This window comes from Diospyros lotus, chromosome 1 (assembly GCF_014633365.1).
Source record: "Diospyros lotus cultivar Yz01 chromosome 1, ASM1463336v1, whole genome shotgun sequence".
In the NCBI taxonomy this organism is placed as follows: Eukaryota; Viridiplantae; Streptophyta; class Magnoliopsida; order Ericales; family Ebenaceae; genus Diospyros; species Diospyros lotus.
Window position 1 is genome coordinate 42,815,743 of NC_068338.1, and position 21,663 is coordinate 42,837,405.

At 34.7% G+C, this 21,663-nt stretch overlaps 3 protein-coding genes across 11 annotated transcripts; all 3 read right to left on the reverse strand.

The window, feature by feature from the left end:
* Positions 1–2,010: 2,010 nt before the first annotated feature.
* Positions 2,011–11,055, reverse strand: LOC127787314 (sodium/hydrogen exchanger 1-like). Its single transcript, XM_052315292.1, has 14 exons — positions 10,700–11,055; positions 10,459–10,577; positions 10,027–10,124; positions 8,441–8,500; positions 8,304–8,350; positions 8,017–8,211; positions 7,198–7,244; positions 5,870–5,936; positions 5,677–5,777; positions 4,572–4,673; positions 3,204–3,342; positions 3,062–3,124; positions 2,864–2,947; positions 2,011–2,545 (listed from the first exon to the last, which is right to left on the reverse strand). The coding sequence occupies exons 1-14, from the start codon at positions 10,871–10,873 to the stop codon at positions 2,231–2,233; spliced, it is 1,611 nt and encodes a 536-aa protein (XP_052171252.1). The 5' UTR covers positions 10,874–11,055; the 3' UTR covers positions 2,011–2,230.
* Positions 11,056–11,418: 363 nt separating this feature from the next.
* On the reverse strand, positions 11,419–14,135 carry LOC127787368 (GDSL esterase/lipase At1g54790). Its single transcript, XM_052315378.1, has 5 exons — positions 13,759–14,135; positions 13,448–13,648; positions 12,737–12,903; positions 12,343–12,613; positions 11,419–12,039 (listed from the first exon to the last, which is right to left on the reverse strand). The coding sequence occupies exons 1-5, from the start codon at positions 13,985–13,987 to the stop codon at positions 11,771–11,773; spliced, it is 1,137 nt and encodes a 378-aa protein (XP_052171338.1). The 5' UTR covers positions 13,988–14,135; the 3' UTR covers positions 11,419–11,770.
* A 1,203-nt stretch (positions 14,136–15,338) lies between these two features.
* LOC127787322 (kinesin-like protein KIN-1) lies at positions 15,339–20,543 on the reverse strand. Of its 9 annotated transcripts, XM_052315343.1 has the most exons (16): positions 20,372–20,517; positions 20,241–20,271; positions 20,045–20,147; positions 19,889–19,936; positions 18,991–19,020; positions 18,784–18,906; positions 18,664–18,689; positions 18,491–18,572; positions 17,920–17,961; positions 17,811–17,844; positions 17,634–17,709; positions 17,302–17,521; positions 17,139–17,230; positions 16,503–16,617; positions 16,246–16,425; positions 15,341–15,750 (listed from the first exon to the last, which is right to left on the reverse strand). In XM_052315343.1, exons 3-16 carry the CDS (start codon positions 20,144–20,146, stop codon positions 15,583–15,585), a joined length of 1,338 nt encoding a protein of 445 aa, XP_052171303.1. In that variant the 5' UTR covers position 20,147; positions 20,241–20,271; positions 20,372–20,517; the 3' UTR covers positions 15,341–15,582. The 9 variants fall into 9 exon arrangements, with proteins under 9 accessions (XP_052171261.1, XP_052171286.1, XP_052171303.1 ...); XM_052315301.1 differs by lacking the exon at positions 20,241–20,271 and having other exon boundaries at positions 15,339–15,750; positions 20,045–20,152; positions 20,372–20,537; XM_052315316.1 differs by lacking the exon at positions 20,241–20,271 and having other exon boundaries at positions 19,889–19,917; positions 20,372–20,538.
* Positions 20,544–21,663: the final 1,120 nt, after the last annotated feature.

The window sequence follows — 21,663 nt, forward strand, 5'->3', positions numbered from 1 at the left end:
TGTGCCCAATAAGATTTGAGTAAAATTTATCCTAAAAAAAATAAGATGCAACAATATAAATAAAAATTAAAAGGCTCTTACGAAGTTTATATCTATTTTATTAATGGGCGGTCATATAAAATAAAATAATTAAGGGTAATACTGTTGTGATGATGCTTATTAAAAATAAAATGAGATAAACCCAAAAAAATAAAATAAAATGAAATGAAAGTCTCAACTAAGATAATTTTAACTTGAAAAAAATAATAAAAATCCTTGTGAAGCAAATAATGAAAGAGGATAATAACCTTCATTACTTCTACCCCTCTTTCTCTTTTATAATTCAACCTCCAAATTTCTCTCCCTTCCACAACTAAAATAAATAAATAAAAAGTTATTACTATAAAAATAATTTATTTAATTACTATTAATCAAATAACATAACAAGAAACATGAAAGTGCTGCACAGATTCCTAGTCACAACGGTGTAGCTTTCTGCAAGTAAATAGAATACTCATACCCTCTCCATGGACAAACAATAGTTACAACCATATGAATTAACATACATAATTTAGTATAAAAGTAATATTTCAATATCATTTTAGTAGATTGTAAGTTCGATTATTGCCTTACAGAAAGGCCAAAATCCAACCTAAAATTTATATTCCTTAACTTAATTAATAATACGAATATGGAAAATCACATAAGAAAAGCATCCCAAAATATAATATTTTTTTATTATTTAGTTAATTGGCATGGTAGCAGCACTCACTGCACCATCTATGACCCACTCTAAAATCAACTTACTCTACTTTGCCAAATTGTGAGTGAAGTCCAGCACGTCCTAAACGTACTAGGCGTGCGCGCCCATGGGCCATGCGCGGGCCCTGTACGGGCCATGTCAGGCACCCACTGGGTCACGCGCGAGAAGGCCTCAAGCCACGCCCGACACGACCCGATGCCATTTCTCTCTCGATTTTCTTGCTCCTTATTGACATCCCGTAAATTTGTTTGGGAGTGCTAACTCGTCCTAAAAACTCACAAATTCGTCTGAGCCCAAAATATTTTTTGATCCTATTGAATTTTTTCATAAAACTTTTCTTTATTTGTATATGATATTGGAGATTCACTATGAAGATGACAAAAGACAATTTATAGAATCCTACACTCAATCAAACTCTTTGATTATGATTCGTAATTGATATCATTTCATGACAAAATTATCATTTTAACCTTGAACTAAGATTGATGTATAGCAATATGTTATGACCCTCATATCATAATGAAATGCAAACGGCACTTTAGATGAACTTTTCTGCAACAAGTCCTAGTGCTATTCAATTCATCTGTCATAATACATATGTATAGTATAGAAGTATGATAAAATATCAAACTTCTAATAACCAACACTATGTATACGAGTGCTAAGTCTACAACTCCTATGGTTGAATTAATAACTCTTATTAATTCTCAACTATCCGCATTGACGAATGACTTCTTGAGTTGTGACTTCATTATTCACATAAGACATATATTTTTTATGATTCCTACTAAAGTTGATAGATTCTATATTGCGTACTCATCTATCTTCGTATAATTCGGATCATATTCAATAACCACCCTATTAGAGACCTATCTTACTGGACCTCAAACAATGATATTAAAACATGACGCTCCTTATACAAGATAATCGTAGTACCTCATGAAAAGAGATTACTAGCACTTATTGTCACAAAGAATTCTCAATTGACATTTAGTAAGAGTTATCATTTGGATGTTCTCAGATTAGGTCATTCAATGAACCCATTCACTAATGAGCACTTATACACTTGTATTAGTGTCACCACATAAGTAGTCAATGAGATTTACTCTCCTTACGAGCATATATAGTGTGTACTAGTCTTGACGATACTATAAAGGCCCCACTTTATAGTCATATGACTGGAAATAGTTTAAGAATGAAATATCAGTTATTTGATCTCATTAATATAATTTCATTATAACTCGATTGACATTGTCACACTCTTTGGATTTCATCTAGATAAAAAAACATTAAAATGAACATATTATTAAATATTAAAAAAAAAATTATTAATAAAAATATGTTCGACATTTATAAGAAACGCAACCAACTCACAACTCTTAACTCTTATGATTGACTCCTAGATTACAACTCCATCAATAGCATCCTTGTAATTCTACTTTTTTTCTCGGGGAGAAGATTAATAGAACATGCGATTGGCCTCCAGACTCAAGTAGGTCCATCTGCTACACTACTTGGAGAACCGGGAACAAATGGAACGAAGCCCCTTCCACCGAAAACTGGTCTCATAAATCGGTCATCAAATTTCCTCCAGAAGTAGTGAACTGTAGAACTGGGGTTCGATATTAGCAGCCTCAGACTAGTCTTACGAGTTGGTTGATTGCTACCACTACCACTACCACTTGGCGGTCCATTTTCTAGGAACAAAAGCCTCAAATCTTCTAGGCTAGAATCTGAAACCGCTGGCTGTGGATGCTTTAACAGCACTGCTGCAATTAGAGGCTTTGTTACTGAACCAAAAACCTGTTTCAGAAAATAACCTACATTAACATTCAATAGTTAGAGAACTACACCTATACAACAACCATAGCACTAGCGCTAGGTGGGGCCGGCTACAAGAATTTTAGATATCCTTCAATCTTCTTCCATTGCTATATCCTTTGTAAAGCCGTTATATCTTGTATGTTTAAAGTTTATCACCAAGTTTATAAAAAATTAAACATATTGTTCAATTACCATACAGAACAGGGCATTGAAAATTCAGGGTCAGTTGGGTGGCTTATTATTTCTGGTGGAACTTCTGAGAGTAGTCAAAACTGTAAATATACCAGTTAACCTTACCACTGTGCTAAAAAGAACAATGATAATGGTACTTGCGATCATGAGTGAATGCACGTGGGAGGATGACCCTTCGGACGATGAGAACTGGAAAAATAGATTTTACACCAATTTAGCCAAAAGCCAGATGGCGAGGATAAAGATTAGTCAAAGGCCAGATGTTTTAATAAGGTAATATAACAATAAAAAAAATATTTTAACCTGATTGTAAGATAATGCTATAGTAACTGCGCCTCTCATTAGTCCTGCCCACCACATGATAAACTAACATTTTAAAATAGTTAGTAAAGACAATAAGCATTAAAATGCTAGCAAAATGTGCTGAGGTGACAAAAAATTTCACCTGTTTCTTAAAAGCAATTTTATCACTCTCTCTCCTTTGAATCCAACTGTAAAGATTAGCAAGCGGGTAAACAAATGCTGCCCTCCCAACCAGGACTAGTGCAAGGAAAGTAGAGCTAACGGAAATTACAGTTCCTGCACTGAATCAAAGAATGGGAATCAAGTTAGATGAGGTAGAGGTTTTGTGTGAACTATTTTATATAGAAGCCAAACAGCATGGTATTTTTTTTAGGGGAAATGCTATTTGGACACGGTGTTTTGACACACAAAACTATAAATACTTCCTCAAGGGATTAATAACACTACTTCAGAAAATTATCAACTATTTTTCAAAAATTATTAACACTTTTAAAAATTATAAACATTTTTGCTGTGTGAAAAATGTATAATTTTTGAAAAGGTGTTGACAATTTTATGAAGAGTGTTATTAATTTTTTTGAAGAAGTACTTATAAATTTTGTGAGTGTCAAAACATTAACTTCAAGTAGCATTACTGTTCATTTATCTTCATCCATTTTTAAAGAAATATCACAAACTTCTGAAAAATAAATCCACTTCTGTTCCAGCTTATGGCAGAATAACTTAAATTGTAACCACTGTTATGTGGCAGGCTCAATTTAACTTAGTGTGTAGAGATGCGGTGTGTAATAGAGAGGTCTCACACTTCCACCCAAACAGAAAAAGCAAATTAGGCATTTATCAAAATCATCTTCTTTAGTTAATCAAGAAAGTTCATAGATTCACCAATTACCATCTAAAATCTCATACAATATATAGGTCAATAGCACACTTGATAAGGAATGCAAGATTCCCATTTCTGTTTAGCAAAGGAAATGAAAGGTTAATCGGAAATGCCAGGTTATCAGTGACTTCTATTTCTTCTTTTATCAATCTACCACATCAGTAAGAATTTGTTAGTATCATAGTAAACTACATTCCAACTTCAAAACACTATTGCATGCGTGTTGATGGTACTTCAAATTACTGCAAGGAAAATGAGTCGGTGACTTTACTCCTAGACATGTCATGACAAATGACATGTTTCAGGTGGCAATCACATTTTGTATTAATTTTCCTCAAAAACCTTCTACAACTTTATTCTTTATTCAACAAGACTGCTGAATAAGATACATAATTATTTGAAGATGATATTCTTGTAACTCACATACAATGAATTGGTCATGCCTCCATCCCATGTTCTCAGATGGAGACTAACAGCTTTGGCTGCCAGTAACTATATTTTTATTACAATCATCAGTAGCATTAAAGCATCATAATTTGTTCTTGATTTAGCTAGTTGCATTTCATCATTTATGTTCAGTGAAGAATTACTTTCACTGGGCTTGGATGAAAACACTAGTGAAATTACCTTGCATTGCTTTGCTTCCATTTGTCAATGTCTAATGCATCCATACCCACATACAAGAATATAAATGTTTCTGCAATGAACGAGATTGTTGCAAATCCATGCCTGATAGTGTCCAAACAAGAAAAAAAAAATGTTAAAAAGAACTTTCTGTCAGAACTCAAGCTTCATGTATTTTAGTAGAACATCTTTATCATTCTTTCTGATTCATTAAAGGGATAAAATATCTTCCATCTCTAGTATTGAGCCAGATCAATATAGTAAAGCTGGTAGACACTAGTGTGCCAGATTAACAAATGAAACAAAAGAATCAGATGCCTTACTAAAATGAAGAAAAAATTGCAAACTAAAATTGAATCCCAAAGAAAAAGAAAACAAACCAGAAGCTTGATTTTATCAAGGAGAATTTGCTGGTGTCATGCTTTTTTTGGAGATCATGCATGTGATGATTCATTGACATTTAATTCATTTCTAAGATTGTAAGTGAAGAAACCTTAACGAGGTTCTTCAGGTCGACTTATGGGTATTTGCTATTGATTAGTTTTGGACCAAATCTGTGTGACAATCACCCTGTTTCCTGATCAAATTTGTACTCTTTTAACAAATCCTTCCACTTTTTTATTTGAATCTTAAATGCATGTACATTTGTATCCCACTTCAATGTAATTATGTAATATTATCAAGTTCAATATTTTACCTTCCACAAATATTTAATAGATTGCTCTTATACTGTTATGTTTCCAAATGACTATATACCAAACTATTTCCAATGACCATATATATACACCAAACTATCATGTCTTGGCCAAAAGACAGTCCATGTATGTGGTAGAGCTGGCTTTTTGATTAACATAACCATGGAACCACAATATGGTTGCGTATTCTTTTCATATGCTCTTGTTATTTCCATTCATTTTGGGAAAATGGTATCACTGTTCTGTTGATAAATAATTCACTTTGTTGAGATGCATTGCATGCACGTGTTAAGGACCAAGTAATGTGTAATGATTCATGCTGGATTACCCATGTTTACTTAGACTCTGACACTGTTATTCGCATACACAATGAATCATGTAGAAAGTATAACATCTCTTAACATTATCCTTACTTGGTTGTTACCCGTGAGCTTTCAGTAACATTATGCCATGTGTAGTGTGACATGACAATGCCACAAAAGAAAACTGTCAAAATCCCACTAAGAGATAGCAGCTGCAGGAAATTAGATTTTTCTTCAGATAGTAAAGATTGCAATTTAAAAGATGTGTACTATCCAAAAAATTCCACTTGAAATGCTAGAGTACCTCAGCCAACACGTAGGACAAATAGGCAAGAAGCATCATGATTGCAACTTCACGATCTGTGGAATGTCTGTGGAGGAAAAACCCAATAATGTTCACATAAGATTGGAACATATACAAAATCAGATTCCGTGAGATCATGACTGTGAAGGTTCAATGAAAATCCTTGTTCGACATGCAAACCCCAATTAAACAAGCTAATTTTGGGATTTAGTGGATTTAGTATTGTTATCATGATATTTGCATTTTCCTAACCCACCCAGTGGGATTAAGGCTTGTGATGATGTTGTCATGATCTTTGACATTTAGAAATCTCATATACTGAATTTCTCAGTTTTTACCATGTGAAACATTTCCCAGTAGTCTTACTTTATGTTTACCCTTTTTTCTTAAGAAGTGAGTTTAGGTTTTTATGCACATACCCCTTTCTCCCCCCCCCCCCCCTTTTTCTTCCTTCGCTGTTGGGAACTGGGAACTTTGTTTCAATTCTGTGTTGACTTTAGCTTTAAGATTAACGTTGCTGTGAAAATGAAAGAAAATAAATTTCTCCACATCTATTACAACTCCAATGATGCCCTTTATGGATCAAGACATTTAGAATTTTATTCTTTTTCTTTATTCAAGCTACACCTTATTTTTTTTCTTTCTGTAAGTAAAATTGTATTAACAGAAAAAAGCACAAAGGCTACAAACCAATGCAAGGGCATACCCCGTGAAACCACCTAAAAACCCTGACTCAACAAACAAGGCACAACCAACACAAACAAAACAAAGCAAACAATGGAAAACACACCCCCTCTATAAAAGAGGGGAACCAAAAGACGAACAAGGACAAGAGGCCTATGATAAGTTAAAAGTGATGTTTCATTAGCTTCATACCAGGTATCAGATCTTGACAGAAATCAAATCTCATCGTTGGTCCTACTGGAAGTTCTATCTCCTTTACTTAGCTTCATATTGGGCATTGAAGTTTTGACTTAACTACGAGTTTTGCAATTGGAATAGACTTAGGAAGAAAAACTTATTTTATAAGTAATTGTTACTGTGAATTGAACCAAATCTAGTCATTGGAGGGGTTGAGGAGTGGGGGGGCGGGGGGGGATTCTGAGCCTATGGGGGGCCAGGTTATGTCAATTCTCAGGAAATTAGGAAGAAAGCTTGTGAATTCAACCACACCATATGACAAGAATTTCAATCCAAATGTGTTTGGAACAGAAATTAGGCTGCTTATCTGCTTTAGAAACTATCTAATATGCTAAAAATGAAGAGCTTAGGATCCAATGTCAACATCAAATGATAAGAAGAGAAACTTAAGGGCCTGATTATTTTACCTTGCAAAGTAGAGTGTCTTTATGCCATAAGCACTTAAAAGCCCTGCCTGAAAGACCACATTACACAGGTTAAATAATGGTGAACTCTTGGTAACAACATATTTCAAAATTCATTATGTCATAGATTTTGAAGAAAATGTGAGGCTAAACCTGCAAGTAGATTCCTTGAAAGCATCTTATAACAGTTATGATTAAAATGAAGTGTCTTCTCTAACAGAACATGTTATTGACCTGTATGAGTCATATAATTCTTCACATCTTCCAAGAAAACATCACACACCTTAATCCTACAGGTGGGTCGACTACGTTAACTCTTTAACTCTCCAATCATCTCTATCCATGGCCACATCTTCACATCTTAGAGAAATAAAACGTAAATGTAAACATAAACATAAAATTTTGACTTGTTTTAAGAGGTTAAGAATCACTTAATACCAAAACTCAAAAGTCAGAAACAAAAACCATGTAATAGGAAATTATCTATGTTATTTGTATATTTGATTTACTACTATGCGGTTTGGTAACAGGAAATTTGTGGCTAAGGTTCAGTGTCTTAGTCATCCAGGAGGAGAAAGACAAAATCATTAACTAAGTTAACAAACTACTGGTATTTGGAAAATAGACTGCGAACCAAATAGAATCCATAAAAGGGGGAAAACATTTTACTTTTAGTGATGGTATCATACATACACACTAGTTCAGGCTGCAGAAGAAACTAGATTAAACCCTAAATATTAAAATAAATATGCATTATAGATCTCAGCATTTGATGCTGAACATTCAATCATGAAAAAAAAAGTAAAAAAGGACGTAACTTACAGCTACTCCAAGAACAGTACTAGTCAAGAAGAGATACAGGAAAGTTCCCAACAACTTTAAGGCTGTCAAGGCATCAATGTCGCTTAAGTCAAGTGACTGGACTGCATTGAAAAGCACAATAGAGGTAGCATCATTCACTACTCCTTCCCCAAAGACTACACTGTACAGGAAGGGTGTGTCGTCTTGACTGAGGACCTTGCACATCAGAAAGTAAATCATGATTAATGGCATTTGTCAAGTATCCAGTATAAATCACTTGCCGCCTGCGGACTACTTTCAGAATATACCTGCAATGTACAAACTGAATCTGTAGCTGACAGTATGGCACCAATAGCTACACACAGAAAAAATACTCAGATTATCTTTATACAGGAAGGAATGGACATCAGTACCAAAATTCAATTCAACACCAAGCACAAATCACCTAAGTAATCTTGAGTTCCCAAGGATGTGATACCAATCCTTTTGAATAACAGAAATGCCCCTACAAAGTTCTCATACAAAGACAAAGATGTAAAACTTTGTTAATCTTTGAGATAAAAAATCAGGAAAAAAGTATATGCGCATGGTTTTATAAAGATAATAAAGCAATCAAATAGCAGTTAAAAACAGATCAATAGCCCCTTCTTCTATTTGTCTACGCAATAATCTCCCATCAACAATATGGAAATCCTGTTTCTTTTTTTTTTGCTAAATATGGAATTCCTGTTTCTTCTGTTGAACGAACTCATTTCTGTCATGAAAAAACAAATATATCATTTTATTAATGCTTCAAGCATGACAACAACATAAGTTCTCCCTAAAGGCAAATTTGTACAGATTACAGAAAAGAAGTGTACTAGAAATGTTGTATTTTACATATATTTTCATGCACTGATAAACAGTCACGAATGGCATCATCACTAAATCTTGCTTTCTTCAGTATAATAAGCACTGAAACTTGAAGTAGCAGTATTTCATGGACTTTTAAATTTAATCCAGTACCATCAGTTTGTGATAGCTCTAAATTCCAAATTTTTCCCCTTTTATCGTTAAATTCATGCATGCAACTGAACATGGAATGTTAACAGGACAAAAAAGCACAATCCAGTAATGTATTAATACAGCCCAAATAGCACATTATTTTGACAAGTCACAGCGCCCAGACTTGCCTCCCCCCCCCCAAAAAAAAAAGAAATGCAGTGCCCGGGAACTCTGAACTTCTCCTGAATGGGACATAATACCAAAATGTCATACTTCACAGCCAGGATAAAGTCAAAGCAGAAGAGTTATTGGTATTCTAGTTCAAAGACTTAAATTGCAGCTCAAAGTCAGAAGTTTCATTAATGTTCGTTTAAGGAGTGCCAGATTAGCCTATCAGTAGTTTTACATCAATTATTAGTTCAATAATGCCTTTGATGAGAACTTTTAATTAATTCTGTCCCTACATAATAATTGTTCCTTCACTTTGCCAAAAATTTGATCCTGGTACAAACAAAACTATCCAGTTTTCTGCAAGACCATCTATGTTTGATTGCTCTTCGTATTCCACCCCTGTACTTCACTTATTTATCCGTTCAGTGTTCTTTGGTATGATCTCATACTCCCATAGCAGCACAAGCATTTCACATATGTGCCCAACTGATTTCTCAGTTACATTTTCTCTTCCCTTACTTTTTCACTCCTAGTTTTTCCATTTCATATGGGATTGAGAGGCAGACCTGAAAATTCTGTTTAATAAACATGCCATGCCAAAATCAATTTGGTAAATTACCTTCCAAAACCCAAGTACTGGAATATCATAACATAGTCAATCACACAAAGAAGGCATCAAACTTTCAAAACTAAAGACATGAATTAGAATTTGTAAGCAAAAAGGAAAAAAAGGAGAATTAGAATATACTCAATTTGATATTCAAGAACAGAAATGTAAAAGCTGCTCGTAGATTCTTGTGATATGGGAATGGAATTGCTAGACAAAGGTAGAGAAAGTAAGAGAAAATCAAAGTCACTAGTAATTGCAGAACTTACCTCCTGATATGAGACAGAATGATATTATTGTGCCACATATTCCAAACATTAATATTATTGAGAAATTCTGGAAGAAGTGTTTTTTCTTGACCTGGAAACTAGAACCAAACATGGATTCAGTGGATTCCCAAAGGTTAAAATCACAACTTTGCCAACAAAAACATATAATAAATAGCAAGAAAAAAGTGGCAACATCTCAGACCCATTAAAAAAAAAAAAAATCCATTTTCACCAGCTTCAACAGGAGCAGGTTATGCACCAGCAAAACCAGGATCCATAACAGCCACCAAATTCCACCAATATTCTTTCAGAAAGAATTTCCAAACCACTAATTTGGATAATAGCCAGAATCCCAGATCAGAATACATGGTGCATAAATAAACATCCGTGTAAATGTATACGTAGATAGAGAGAGGGGGGAAGAGATCATACCCAGCATTGAAAATGATTGGGGGCAGCAAGTAAATGAAGAAGAGTTCCTCGCTGAAGACCAGTATGCTGGAGCTGCGGCCTTTACTGACCAACAACACCACTGCCCCAGAAGCCAAACCCTGACTCCAAATCAAAAGAAATAGAATATTAAAATAAAAAATAAAGAGATCAAACGAACTGAAAACCATATCATAAAAAAAAGAAAAGAAAAGCAAATTATCAAACAGTTGGTGGCCCAAACCAGAAGAAGCGCAGTGATTGATTCATTAGCCCAGCGGTTCTCCTCGACGAGGTGACCGATCACAATGCAAGCACAGAGGAGCGTCATGAACACAGTGATTGCGATGACGGAGCTGCTAAGCGAGGATGAAACGGGTAGTGACAGGAGAAATGACCGAGCCCAAGAGACGGCCATTTTGGGTGCCTGCTTTCTCTTGCTTTTGGCATTCACAATTGGGTATAGACTCTAGAGAGATGGGCTCAGAGTCAAACTGATGAGGAGGAAACGGTTTCATCAGTGGGACAAGACGGCGATGAAGCCAATAATTATTATAATTATCGCAAGACCTGCGGATTGACGGTTAGGTGATTCCAGACGGAAGGAAGAATAGTAGTTGGATGAAATGAAACTTATCATCTTCGAAATGGCTTATCATTTGATTCGACATTTTCTATTTCAAGTCAAAAATCAGGTGTCTCTTCTTCCACGCAATGCCAATTGAAACTTTGCCCATAGCAATAAAGCAATTAATAACGCTACACCTTCCAGCCAGACGTCGTTTTCAATGGAGAATCGTCGTGGTCTCGTACGGACTTTTCCAGGTTGCAGAATCCTCAAATCATTAAAGATGATAAATTTCTTAGTTTATAGCCTAAACCCTACAACTTATTCATTGCACATTTACGTGGAAATAAAAAGTGAGTACAGCTTTTAATTAGCATAATAATAATAATAATAATAATAATAATAATATATGCAGACAATAATTCATTACTTGCAGCAATTTCTTTCTTATTATGAAGCCAAATAAACTAAACTCAACTATATGATTAATTATACCAAATATTAAAAGATAAAAATTCTACTAATAATTAGGATAACCCACCCAACTAGCTAATCAACTCAGTCAATAACATGTTAAATTATAAAATCCTAATTTAATTTTGATTATGATGGATCAACACACACCGAGACAAGGAGTTCCTCTCCATGCTGGGTCCTGTCCTGGACTCAATTGATTTACAACAGTACACATACAGTCACAGAACTGTTGCATAAAGAATGAAAGCAGAACATTTTACTTGACGCTTTTCAGAACTTGAGATTGAGAAGGAAAGGCATCTTGTCGGAGAAGGGCGGATCGGAGTATTTTCCGGTGAGAATTTGCGAGGCAACATACTGGTTTGCAGCCTCCGAGTAATGGATTCCGTCCCAGTTCACGTATTCAGTACTGTCGTTGCATCCTTTGGCCGTCACCGACGTCCCGTTCAACACTTTCGTTTGGCCGCAGCCCACCCGGACGTCGTAGTTCAGAGGTGGACCTCCATAGCCGCAGCACGCCATTATGGGCTGCTCAAATCCTGCAAAATCAAATTGATTAAGAATGCCTCCAGTTTTTTTATGTGTAGACAGTAGAGGTACCGGTCTTAGCTAGTATGATTGAATTGATTTGATTCTATAGTTTTTTTTTGTTTTTTTTTACTTCATTTTGATTCTGGGTCTAATTGTCTAATCCACCCAATACATAACCTTACCTCCGATAATCAATTCTAAATCAGAGAAGAAAGAAACAAAATCTAATCGGAATAAAGTCAAGAATACTCAAACCTAAAACAAAATCTAATCGGAATGAAGTAATGTTTTTGTACTATAATTATACTCACCATAACGAGAATAGTTTGCGATGAGGTTAGATTTGATGGTGTATATATCAACATAGGTCACATTTGCATCTGGGTATTGGCCTTGCAACTTTCTAGTTAGTGCATGGAGCTGCAGGTTGAGCAGTCCTGCAGCTTGGTTATGCGAGCTGACACATCCAAGCTCATCAAGCTTAGATGCATCGGTTCCAAATTTGGCAACATTCTGAGCCAAGCAACCCAGGGGACCTGTATTGTGAATCCATAAATTTCTCGCCCCTTGATCATACAATTTCTGGGGAAAAAGCAAAAGAAAATAGCGGGGTAAAATGTCAGAAAAGTGCCTGAAGATCTCAACCACCACATGGTTCCATGAAAATTAGAAAGTGCTAGTCTTGGAAGGCAGGAAATGAGTGACCTTAATTCCAGCTTCAAATTCAGCTAAAATTGTCGGAATTGAAGCAAGGATTTGATCCAATGATCTGGAATAGAAGGCACCGGCAAGATCATTCTGGCCAATGTCAAACATGTAAAGCCCTTTCCCAAAATAGTCTTCTGCAGGCAGGAACTTGTCAAGTTTCTTGCCTGCGCCGATTTCAAAAACAAACAATAGATGATCTGTTAGCATTTCCGACATTTAACGCTGCTCTAGACCGTTTAATTAAGTATCATAAACACATAAAAGCAACAAAATTGTATGTGGTCACTGGAAAAAAGGAGAGAAAAAAGTCGTAACACAAATAAAGGGCGTAATTTCCAAAAATACCACTTTTTAAAAAATTATTCTCAAAATACCATCCTTTTGAAAATAATTGCCAGTATTCCACACACGAGTCGCGGGTCCTAACAGCGATTGTACCCAGGAACTTTTCAAGGCCCTAAAACTCCGAGTGCTGGAATGTGGTATTTTAGGAATTGTTTTCGAAGGGTGGTATTTTCAGAATAAACTTCAAAAAAATGTGCTACTTCTGGCATTTACTCAAATAAAAGTGGGTGTTCCAAACCGGCACTGCCTTAATAGGACCGTGGGAAAGTGTAGTGACCCTTAAGTATGCAAATTTGTGATAAATACCATCAATATACAGAAACTAACGAAAGGAATAGCACAACAGCGTCATACTAAACCTACTTTTAGACAAGAGTTCAAGCACCCGGGCCTTGAATCTCAAGAACTGAGCCACCTGAATCCCAAATGAAAATGGGCTTACAGCTGATGCAGCTGCTGGGAGTATAGAAGATCCTGCAGCTGCAAAATTGCATCCTCTCTTGAAACTTGGCGCCCCAATTGAATCTAAATATGGATTCAGAAACGGCAGGTCCATTGCATCCACTGCACCAACAGAAAACTAGCAGTTGAAACAGGGGCAGTCAAGTTGATAATGCAGAAGAAGCTTATTCTGCAATGGAACAGAGATTTTCAGCCAAAGGCCAGAAGTTTACTTAGGAAATCTATAATGAGGCGCCCATCACAGAACCTGCCAGATGGCTTCTGGAAATAAATCTGCCCATTGGGAGGATCCAGGCGATCACCAGTCCCAGCAACCAGGCCACCAGTGTCTGAATTGGAATCACCAAAGTTGAAAACTGCTGGGTACTTGAAGTCAATGGGAGTGGTGAGAGGCAAGACGGACAAGGTGATGATCTGAAGGATAGAGATCTTGAGAACCATGGCTACTGTGTTGGCTACAAGTTGTTGAATGTGAAGAGTAACAGTTCAGCAAAATATATAGGTGTCTGGTCTGGTGGGTCTTGTGTGAAGTGAAAGTTTTGCTTTATATTTGGAAAACCCTAACAATTTAAGCGATCCAAATTACCAATATATCCCTGCCTCCATCTTACATGTCGCAGTCAATCAAGACTTGCTTAAATATTATATCAATTTATTAGGTTGAAAAGCAACCAAGCATCATCAAATTCATGTTTGTTTCCACGTATAATTACGACACTTCGTCTTCAGTGAACAGATTGATTATCACCAATCAACAAACAATTTCATGGTGCCATTATTGAAAGAGTTTGTAAGAAGACAGGAACTACTTCAGTGGAAAAATAACATTTATGGGAGCAACTAAGGAAATTTGAGCTTACCAAAAAGCAAGATGTCCCAATCTGAAGTCTATTTTGAAAGCAACTACTGAATTTTGCTTACACGAATGGCAAAACCCAGGCTTCCTTGGAATATTTGGGAGAGGAGGTGAAGTTACTCCAAATATGGAATACCCAAAAAGCCCCTCCATTTCTAAGAAATGTCCAATAAAGTTGTATGATTGAGGAAATTTGAGAAAAGAAACGAAAATAACAATGAATTTATGTTTCTAGCGTTATTTATTGAATAAAAACTGTTCATATTGCATTAAATTTAATTATTGTACATGAAATGGTACGTTATGATAAAGATTATATTTTTTTATAAAACATAAATACTTTACAAAAGTATTCATTTTTGTAAAGCAACGTTACTAATTTCATTAAATACAATGGAGTGTGCAAATTCTATGTATAAATAGCATTTCCATTAAACTAATCATTCTTATGTTCTGCAGAGATCCCTCTTTTTTATAATTAATCATTAAAAATACCTTATTCTTCATCAAATTATCTTCCCTTATAGGGATATAGGAGTTATGATATCGGGACATTCAATTATCACGGGATCAATATAACAGGAAACTAGTGGATAATTGCTGGCAAATCTAGGGCCAAAGCTTCTTAAGCAAGTGACAAGAAGTGGATTCACGGACTCAATAATGCTGCTTAGATCCTTTCACCCAATGTCTTTATCATGTACCCAATTGTCACCCTTTTCGAGTCTTTGTGATGAATATTGGACAATTGCTGAATTTAGTAAGCTCAAAGTGTCTGCCTTTTGCTTGAATTTTGATTCAAATATGAATTCACTTGCCCGTAACATCATAAGTCCTCATTTTTAGGAAGGAAATTATGCATGTCATCATCAATTAATCCAGCCAGAGAGAGTAGTCCTCGTTAACTAACCAAAGTGCAGAACCAAATAAATGACCAGATGAAAAACAATCTGAAACCATTAGCACCTAAATATCAGAAACAGTTTTCAAATCCAACAAAAAAAAGTGTTACACTTTACAGAACATCTAGCTCATTTAGTCGGTTTTCACTACCTGTTTTTTACTCTTTGATCTATGGAAGCAGATCTAGCAGAGGAACAATTTCCATACAATTGCAGTAAAAAGAATGGAATTTAGAGGAAATTCTTATCTTGGACTCCTGAGCCTGATAATGCAGCTTTTATTTTGCCTTGTTACTGTGAAAGAATGATCCAACCCAGGGGACGGAGTAAGGGATGTCTAATATCATGTGCAGAAAGCTCATCCTCTCCCTCAACTCTTTGTTAATTTCATCAGATCTTTCAGCAGCTTCCAATCTGTCCTTGAGAGTTTTGTTATCTTTCTTAAGCTGCAGAAGCATGAACCAGAAACTTTAGTGGATAAAATTAGATATGTGATTTTGAAGTTCAGATCTTCAAACTGGAAACTTTAAAATGGATAAAAAGAAAGCAAATTGGGAGTTGTGCCCTATTTTCAAAGTTAAATCATCAAAAAAACAGAGGGCGTAGCACTGAGTAAGTGATGATCATAGGTTGCAATAAGAATGAAATAGCTCATAAAAGCTCCTATTCTATGTGCTCGAATCTGTAATTCTGAGCACTTCAATAGTTGCATATACGACCATACTTGATATATTTTGATGCTAAAAGCACCATATTTTGGTTTGAAATTTCAATTGTACCATATTAGATATAATCATACTATTCTTTTCAGATCCAGAATGCAAAAGCCTCAGCCTTCCAATGGCAAGCATATGTTATGTACTAAGTCTTCCCAATGCATATGACTCGAACTATAAATTTGCTCCCAGAGTATTTATTTTTTTACCTTTTTTCCCTCTTACCTCTTCAACAGTTGCAAGAAGCTCTTCTACAGCTTGTTGCAATGAGGAGATTGTCCGCAATGTAACATCCTCATAAGCTGGCTGCCAGTCTTCAGCTGAACTAAGATCAATGATAATACCTTCCGATACAAACAACTGTTCAAGCAACTCCACATCTTCAGCATCTAAGTTCTCTGCCAACTGTATGCATTCAAGTAAAGTTTGCTTAGATACTACAGTAGAAAGTCCACAAAAAAAGTTCAAAAAAATTATCTAACCTTGTCTAGAATTCTCTCAGAAGACTCAACTTTAGCCAGAGTTGGAGCTTCATATTTCTTGGTGCATTTTTCTTCCTTGCAGTTAACACGTGGCAATGCCTTTATGTGCTTTGCCCTGCCCAAAAGGTGAACAGATTAGCCATTCTATTCATGCTTGCTATGGGAAAATTTTGTTGAAACAGCATGTACAAAAATTGTGGTTCATTAAAGAACGCACACTCAACAAGTTAGCAGTTGATAAATTTCCTCATATGTCAATTCAAACAATTCCCCATTTAAATTATAAGTTATTGATAATGTTGAACGAACAAAAACAAACACAAACAGTGCAAGTTCCCATAAAACAAAGCTTTAAATGATTGGATGTTTATGGAGATGGAATTTATTTTTTTCTTAATCAATTTGAGAACAAACTGTTAAAGAAGACCTTAGCTTTAGAAGGACCAGATTAGAAAATTATAGGGAAAGGCACTGTATGTCTGTTTTTGCACCAATTAATTTGAAGGAGTTCACAAGCAGTTCTGGAGATACCCCGTGTAATTAAAGGAAATGCATAAAACAGGTTCAAACTCTTTCACTTTGATCTTGCAACAGAACTGGAAAATTATGCTTCATAGCAACCTTGGTTTGACATACCTTGCACCAAAGCGAAGGGTGGACAAGGTTTCTGACGCATTTGAAGGGCTTGGTGAACAACAACACAATAATGCAGTTCGTGAGTTGCCTCCCTGTAAGAAAGGAACTGTGATTCTTGAATGCACATTTAAGATGACATGGAACAAGGCTTAAGGAAACTGACAAGAGCATCTTGTAAAATCCGAGTGAGCTTAGAATCACGATATGGAATATGATTTGCTTTGCTTGGTGAACCACAGGTTAATGCATTGATCACATTTCCAAGAGCTGAAAGTGACTTGTTGATGGCTTTGGCTTCTTCAAAAACTCTTCCTTCAGCCCCAGTTTTCTCTAATTTCTCAGATCCCGCCAAGTCCACAAGAACCACTTTTCCAATTTTTACCCTGTTCAAGCTTACACGGCTTGTTCATGGTAAATCAGGATGAAAAAAATGCTTTTGCTTTTCTAGGAAAATAAGTAATACCCCTTATCTACTTATCAAAAAATAAAAGGTACCTCTTATCTGTTGCTAACTCCTGCTGCACTGTGAATATGTAAACACAATGACTTCTACTGCTGGCCATGTTCATTTCTATTTATGTTAAAGATCATCAGTCATATTCAAAAACTGGAAGCCAATCATTTCATTCTATAACCAGTGTATATAATTGGAAAAAAAGAAATGGAGGATGCGGGTTTCTCCAACTGCTCTGTTAGCAATCCCTCTCTGCATTTTAAGAACATGAGCATCTGAACCATGTGCAATAAAACTGAGAAAACCTATTAGTTAATATCATCTTACCGATAAACTTTGGGATGCCTCTGCAGAGTCTAATAAAGAGATCTGAAGAGGGCAAAATTAGCTTTTGGAAGTGAGAAAGCTCGTAAAATATTAATAAAATTGCTATAACATATGTTATCACAAAATCATGTTCTATCTGTTGTATTCAGCTCAGGCTAAATTTCTTAGATTGCCATGATTTGAACTGCAGCCACTGCTTTATGACGAGCAGATACATTTGAGCAATGGCTTGAAGCAAGAATGGATTTGTTTCAAGTTGCACTACTCTTGGAAATTGGAATGTCCAACTAATCCAGTCATAAATCAGTTTTGGATGATAGCTAGAAGATGAATAGATTCTTTTATTTATACTAATTTTTGCAACTATCTGTTTTTGGGGTTAGGAACAACCTGACAGAAAAGCCTCAATACTTGGTTAGGCCTGACAAACATTATATGCTGAGGAAAATGGCTTACAAGAAAAGAGTTATTCAGTGGCACTTTAAGTGCCTTAAGATTTAAATTGTTATGATTATGATTAAGCATTAAGATCTATAGATGGAAAAGATAGAAGAGAAAATAAAGATCACACCTCTGTTATACCAGACAGCAAGATCCCTTGGACTTTATGCTCCTTGATCAGTACGTTGTCCTTTGACAAATCAAAAAGGTCCCTGGAAGAAATGATAACAATCATATGATAACTCAGAGTACATATGCAAGAGAGAATAGAAAAGATAAAGTACCACTTTGGAAGATACAAACCTTACTCTCTCCATGTATATTTCTACCTGTGAGGTAACAAGAAAAAGGCAAAAAAGATTACTGAATGCTAAGTTAGTAAGATGTACCTGTGTGCAAAATAAAAAAGAAGTGTCAAGCTACCATTGACAATTTGATCGTGTGTTTGGCTATGCCCTCAGAAATTTTGGTGCATTTGAATAGTTCATCCACTATTCTTGGCAGGAATCCTTTCTTCTGCTCATTAAAATCTATTATACTTGGACCCTGAACAAAAAAAAATACTGTTGGCCCAATATTTAAGCTATGACAATCAGCCTGAAATACACTAACAATCAATCAACAGATCACCTCCATGGTATAGGTTTTCCCAGCTCCTGTCTGTAAAAAAATCCACAAGAAGTTTATCAGGTGGAAATAAAGTATTAAGATCTTGCATCTCAAATTCCATCAGAATCCAGAAGGACGCAATAAAGTAACTATGTGATTCTTACTTGTTGACTGCATATTCAAAATCAATTACTACAATCCAACTTGATGTGGGCCCATGATTCATTATCTTACTATTGCTCACTTTCATCTCGTCCAATGACCCCATATTTCTGACATAATATCAATGGTGCCTTGCCACGACAGTGGAGATGGCTTTAGGTTGAATCAATTATAATTTACTAGTCAATTGTAGTAGAACACTGAAGAAAGCTTCATGTTGAACTTGAAATATTAAGCCATTTTGGTGGAGGAAACACTGTCCTGAGCTTTTTATTCTGTTCCAATGGGGGAAGGGCCTATTTCCAGATTGATCAGAAGAACAGTTTCGAGATTTCAATATCAAAAGTTTTATTCCACATTGTGGAATCATCAGTCATTATGATAATTTCCGTACTTTTTATTCTCCAGCTAAAATCAAGGATGTTTATCTTCATTTGACACAATAAACACCAGTTCTTTCCAGTTTCCATGGGATCTTAATTACGGATGGTGTAAATAAACATTAAGAAGGCATTCTAGCACATTAACTTCAAATCAACAAAAACCAGCATTTCCATAACAGAATTCCTCAGTTTACATTGCATTATAAGCATAGAGATTTGATATATAGCATATATATATATATATATCTTACTTGTAATATATATATATATCTTACTTGTAATATATATATATATATATATATCTTACTTGTAACGGAAAATAGTATCAAAATTAAGGCCAACACAAAAACATCTCTCTATTACATGACAATTACCTGTCCATACGTAATGATTGTCCCATTTACTGCATTGAAAGCATCTGGCTTATCAAACAAATCCAAAACGACTCGTGATTCAAACAACGTACACTGTTTGAAAATGTAATTCGGCAAACGTAAAAAAGTAAAAATCCAAGTGCGTTCTTGAAATACCTCGAACAATTGGCAGCGCCAGGAATTCATACACATCAACTTGTTCGGATCCCTCGTAGAACACTCTGTCGAAGCTAAACGTGAACTCTTCTTGCTTCTCATCCTACACTTCTCCAATACAATCAACAAATGTATCAGCCATCAGCACGCGCGAAGATACGCTTGAGCATGTGTGTCTGAGAGAGAGAGAGATAACCTCGAATGCTCTTCTTGATCCACATTATACACTCCATTAAGGCAATAAATACACAAATCACGATCATATATATATATATATATATATATACATTGCTCCGAGCAAACAAAGACATTTATATAGAGACGCACCTTGAATGTGAAAGTTTCGCTATCTAAGCTTCGGATGCAGGTGCCATCGCCATGATCTCTTCTCTCTTTGGAGCTCAGGGGCCTGAATCGCGCACAAACTGTGACGTTCGACATGGCTACCGCTACGACGAAAACCCTAATTCTCTTAAATGATGAAAGTGTGAATAAAGAACCAAGTGTGACTTCTTTTATTCGGTTGGGGCGTTTCCTCTTTCCCGCTCGAAGTGTAAAGGGTTAAAAAAAAGGCTATATATTTATCAATCTCTTTTTCAATTCTTTTACAATTAATGTTTTCTAAAATATCCTTTTATTTCCATTAAATTTATTCTAACAAATTAAAATGTATAAGAGGAATTTTTTATACAAAAAATTCTAATATATTACGGCCTATTTAGTCATAGAAAATATTTTTTATTATTTATGTTTATTAAATAATTGAATATGTCATTTAAAATAAAAAATTAATTTTATAATTTTTCAACTTACACAATGAAATGGAAAAAAAAAATTGATATTTCCAAATTTTTTAAAAATAAATATTATAACTTTTTGACATATAAAATGTTAAATATTTTTAGTTATACTATTAGAATTTAAATTTAAAAAATATTTTCTAAAATTAAATGAGACTTTAGTGCCTGTGAGAATTTTTCCATACTAAAATTTTAGTTTTTGTTATAATTTTATTATTTGGATTTAATAGATTTTGTGATAGGATTTTTAATAAATTTTGTTTATTTTTGTTGTCTTTCATTGGTGATTGTCTTATTTTGTTGATTATAGTTATATTTAGTTTGTTTTTTAAAGATAGATTTTAATAATTTTTTAAATATAAAAAATTTTGATAAAATGACGTGGGACAAAATTCATGAAAGATGCATTTAGAATAAAAAAAAAAATAAGTTATTAACTCTTTATTTAATAGATTTTTTGATAATTTTATATTTTATTTAAATTTTGTAACCTTCCAAGCCCCAGAATATTATAACTATTTAGTTGCTTATTATAGTTGTATTTAGATTTTTTAAAAAGACAAATTTTAATATTTTTTTCAAGCACAAAATAAAAATCAACGAAACAACACATGACACACTTTTTTAATGTTTTGTTATTAATATTTTTTTCTTAGACAATTTATTTGTCAATTTAAACACGTCTTACTAAAATGTTTAAAAAAAATTAAGTTGAAGAACTCTAACTATATTCTTAAATTACAGAAATTTAATAATATTTTTATATGAGGTTTAAAAAAAACTACAATAACCTTTAAAATATTTTTAAATAAAAAATCC

Bases quoted from the DNA above. Each gene is read 5' to 3' on its own strand.
- LOC127787368 (XM_052315378.1), bottom strand. From the start codon at position 13,987: ATGGTTCTCAAGATCTCTATCCTTCAGATCATCACCTTGTCCGTCTTG. The intron at 13,649-13,758 runs GTAAACTTCTGG...CTGTTGGTGCAG, and splicing joins CCTCATTATAGATTTCCTAA to TGGATGCAATGGACCTGCCG. The intron at 12,904-13,447 runs GTAGGTTTAGTA...AAATCGGCGCAG, and splicing joins GCTTGAACTCTTGTCTAAAA to GCAAGAAACTTGACAAGTTC.
- LOC127787322 (XM_052315301.1), bottom strand. From the start codon at position 20,485: ATGTCGAACGTCACAGTTTGTGCGCGATTCAGGCCCCTGAGCTCCAAA. The intron at 18,690-18,783 runs GTAGCTTGACAC...GTTACCTCACAG, and splicing joins ACACGATCAAATTGTCAATG to GTAGAAATATACATGGAGAG. The intron at 17,710-17,810 runs GCATCCTCCATT...TAACATAAATAG, and splicing joins CAGAGCAGTTGGAGAAACCC to AAATGAACATGGCCAGCAGT.
- LOC127787314 (XM_052315292.1), bottom strand. From the start codon at position 10,873: ATGGCCGTCTCTTGGGCTCGGTCATTTCTCCTGTCACTACCCGTTTCA. The intron at 5,937-7,197 runs GTAAAATAATCA...TTTCCTCCACAG, and splicing joins AAGACACTCTACTTTGCAAG to ACATTCCACAGATCGTGAAG. The intron at 5,778-5,869 runs GTACTCTAGCAT...AATTTCCTGCAG, and splicing joins TGTCCTACGTGTTGGCTGAG to CTGCTATCTCTTAGTGGGAT.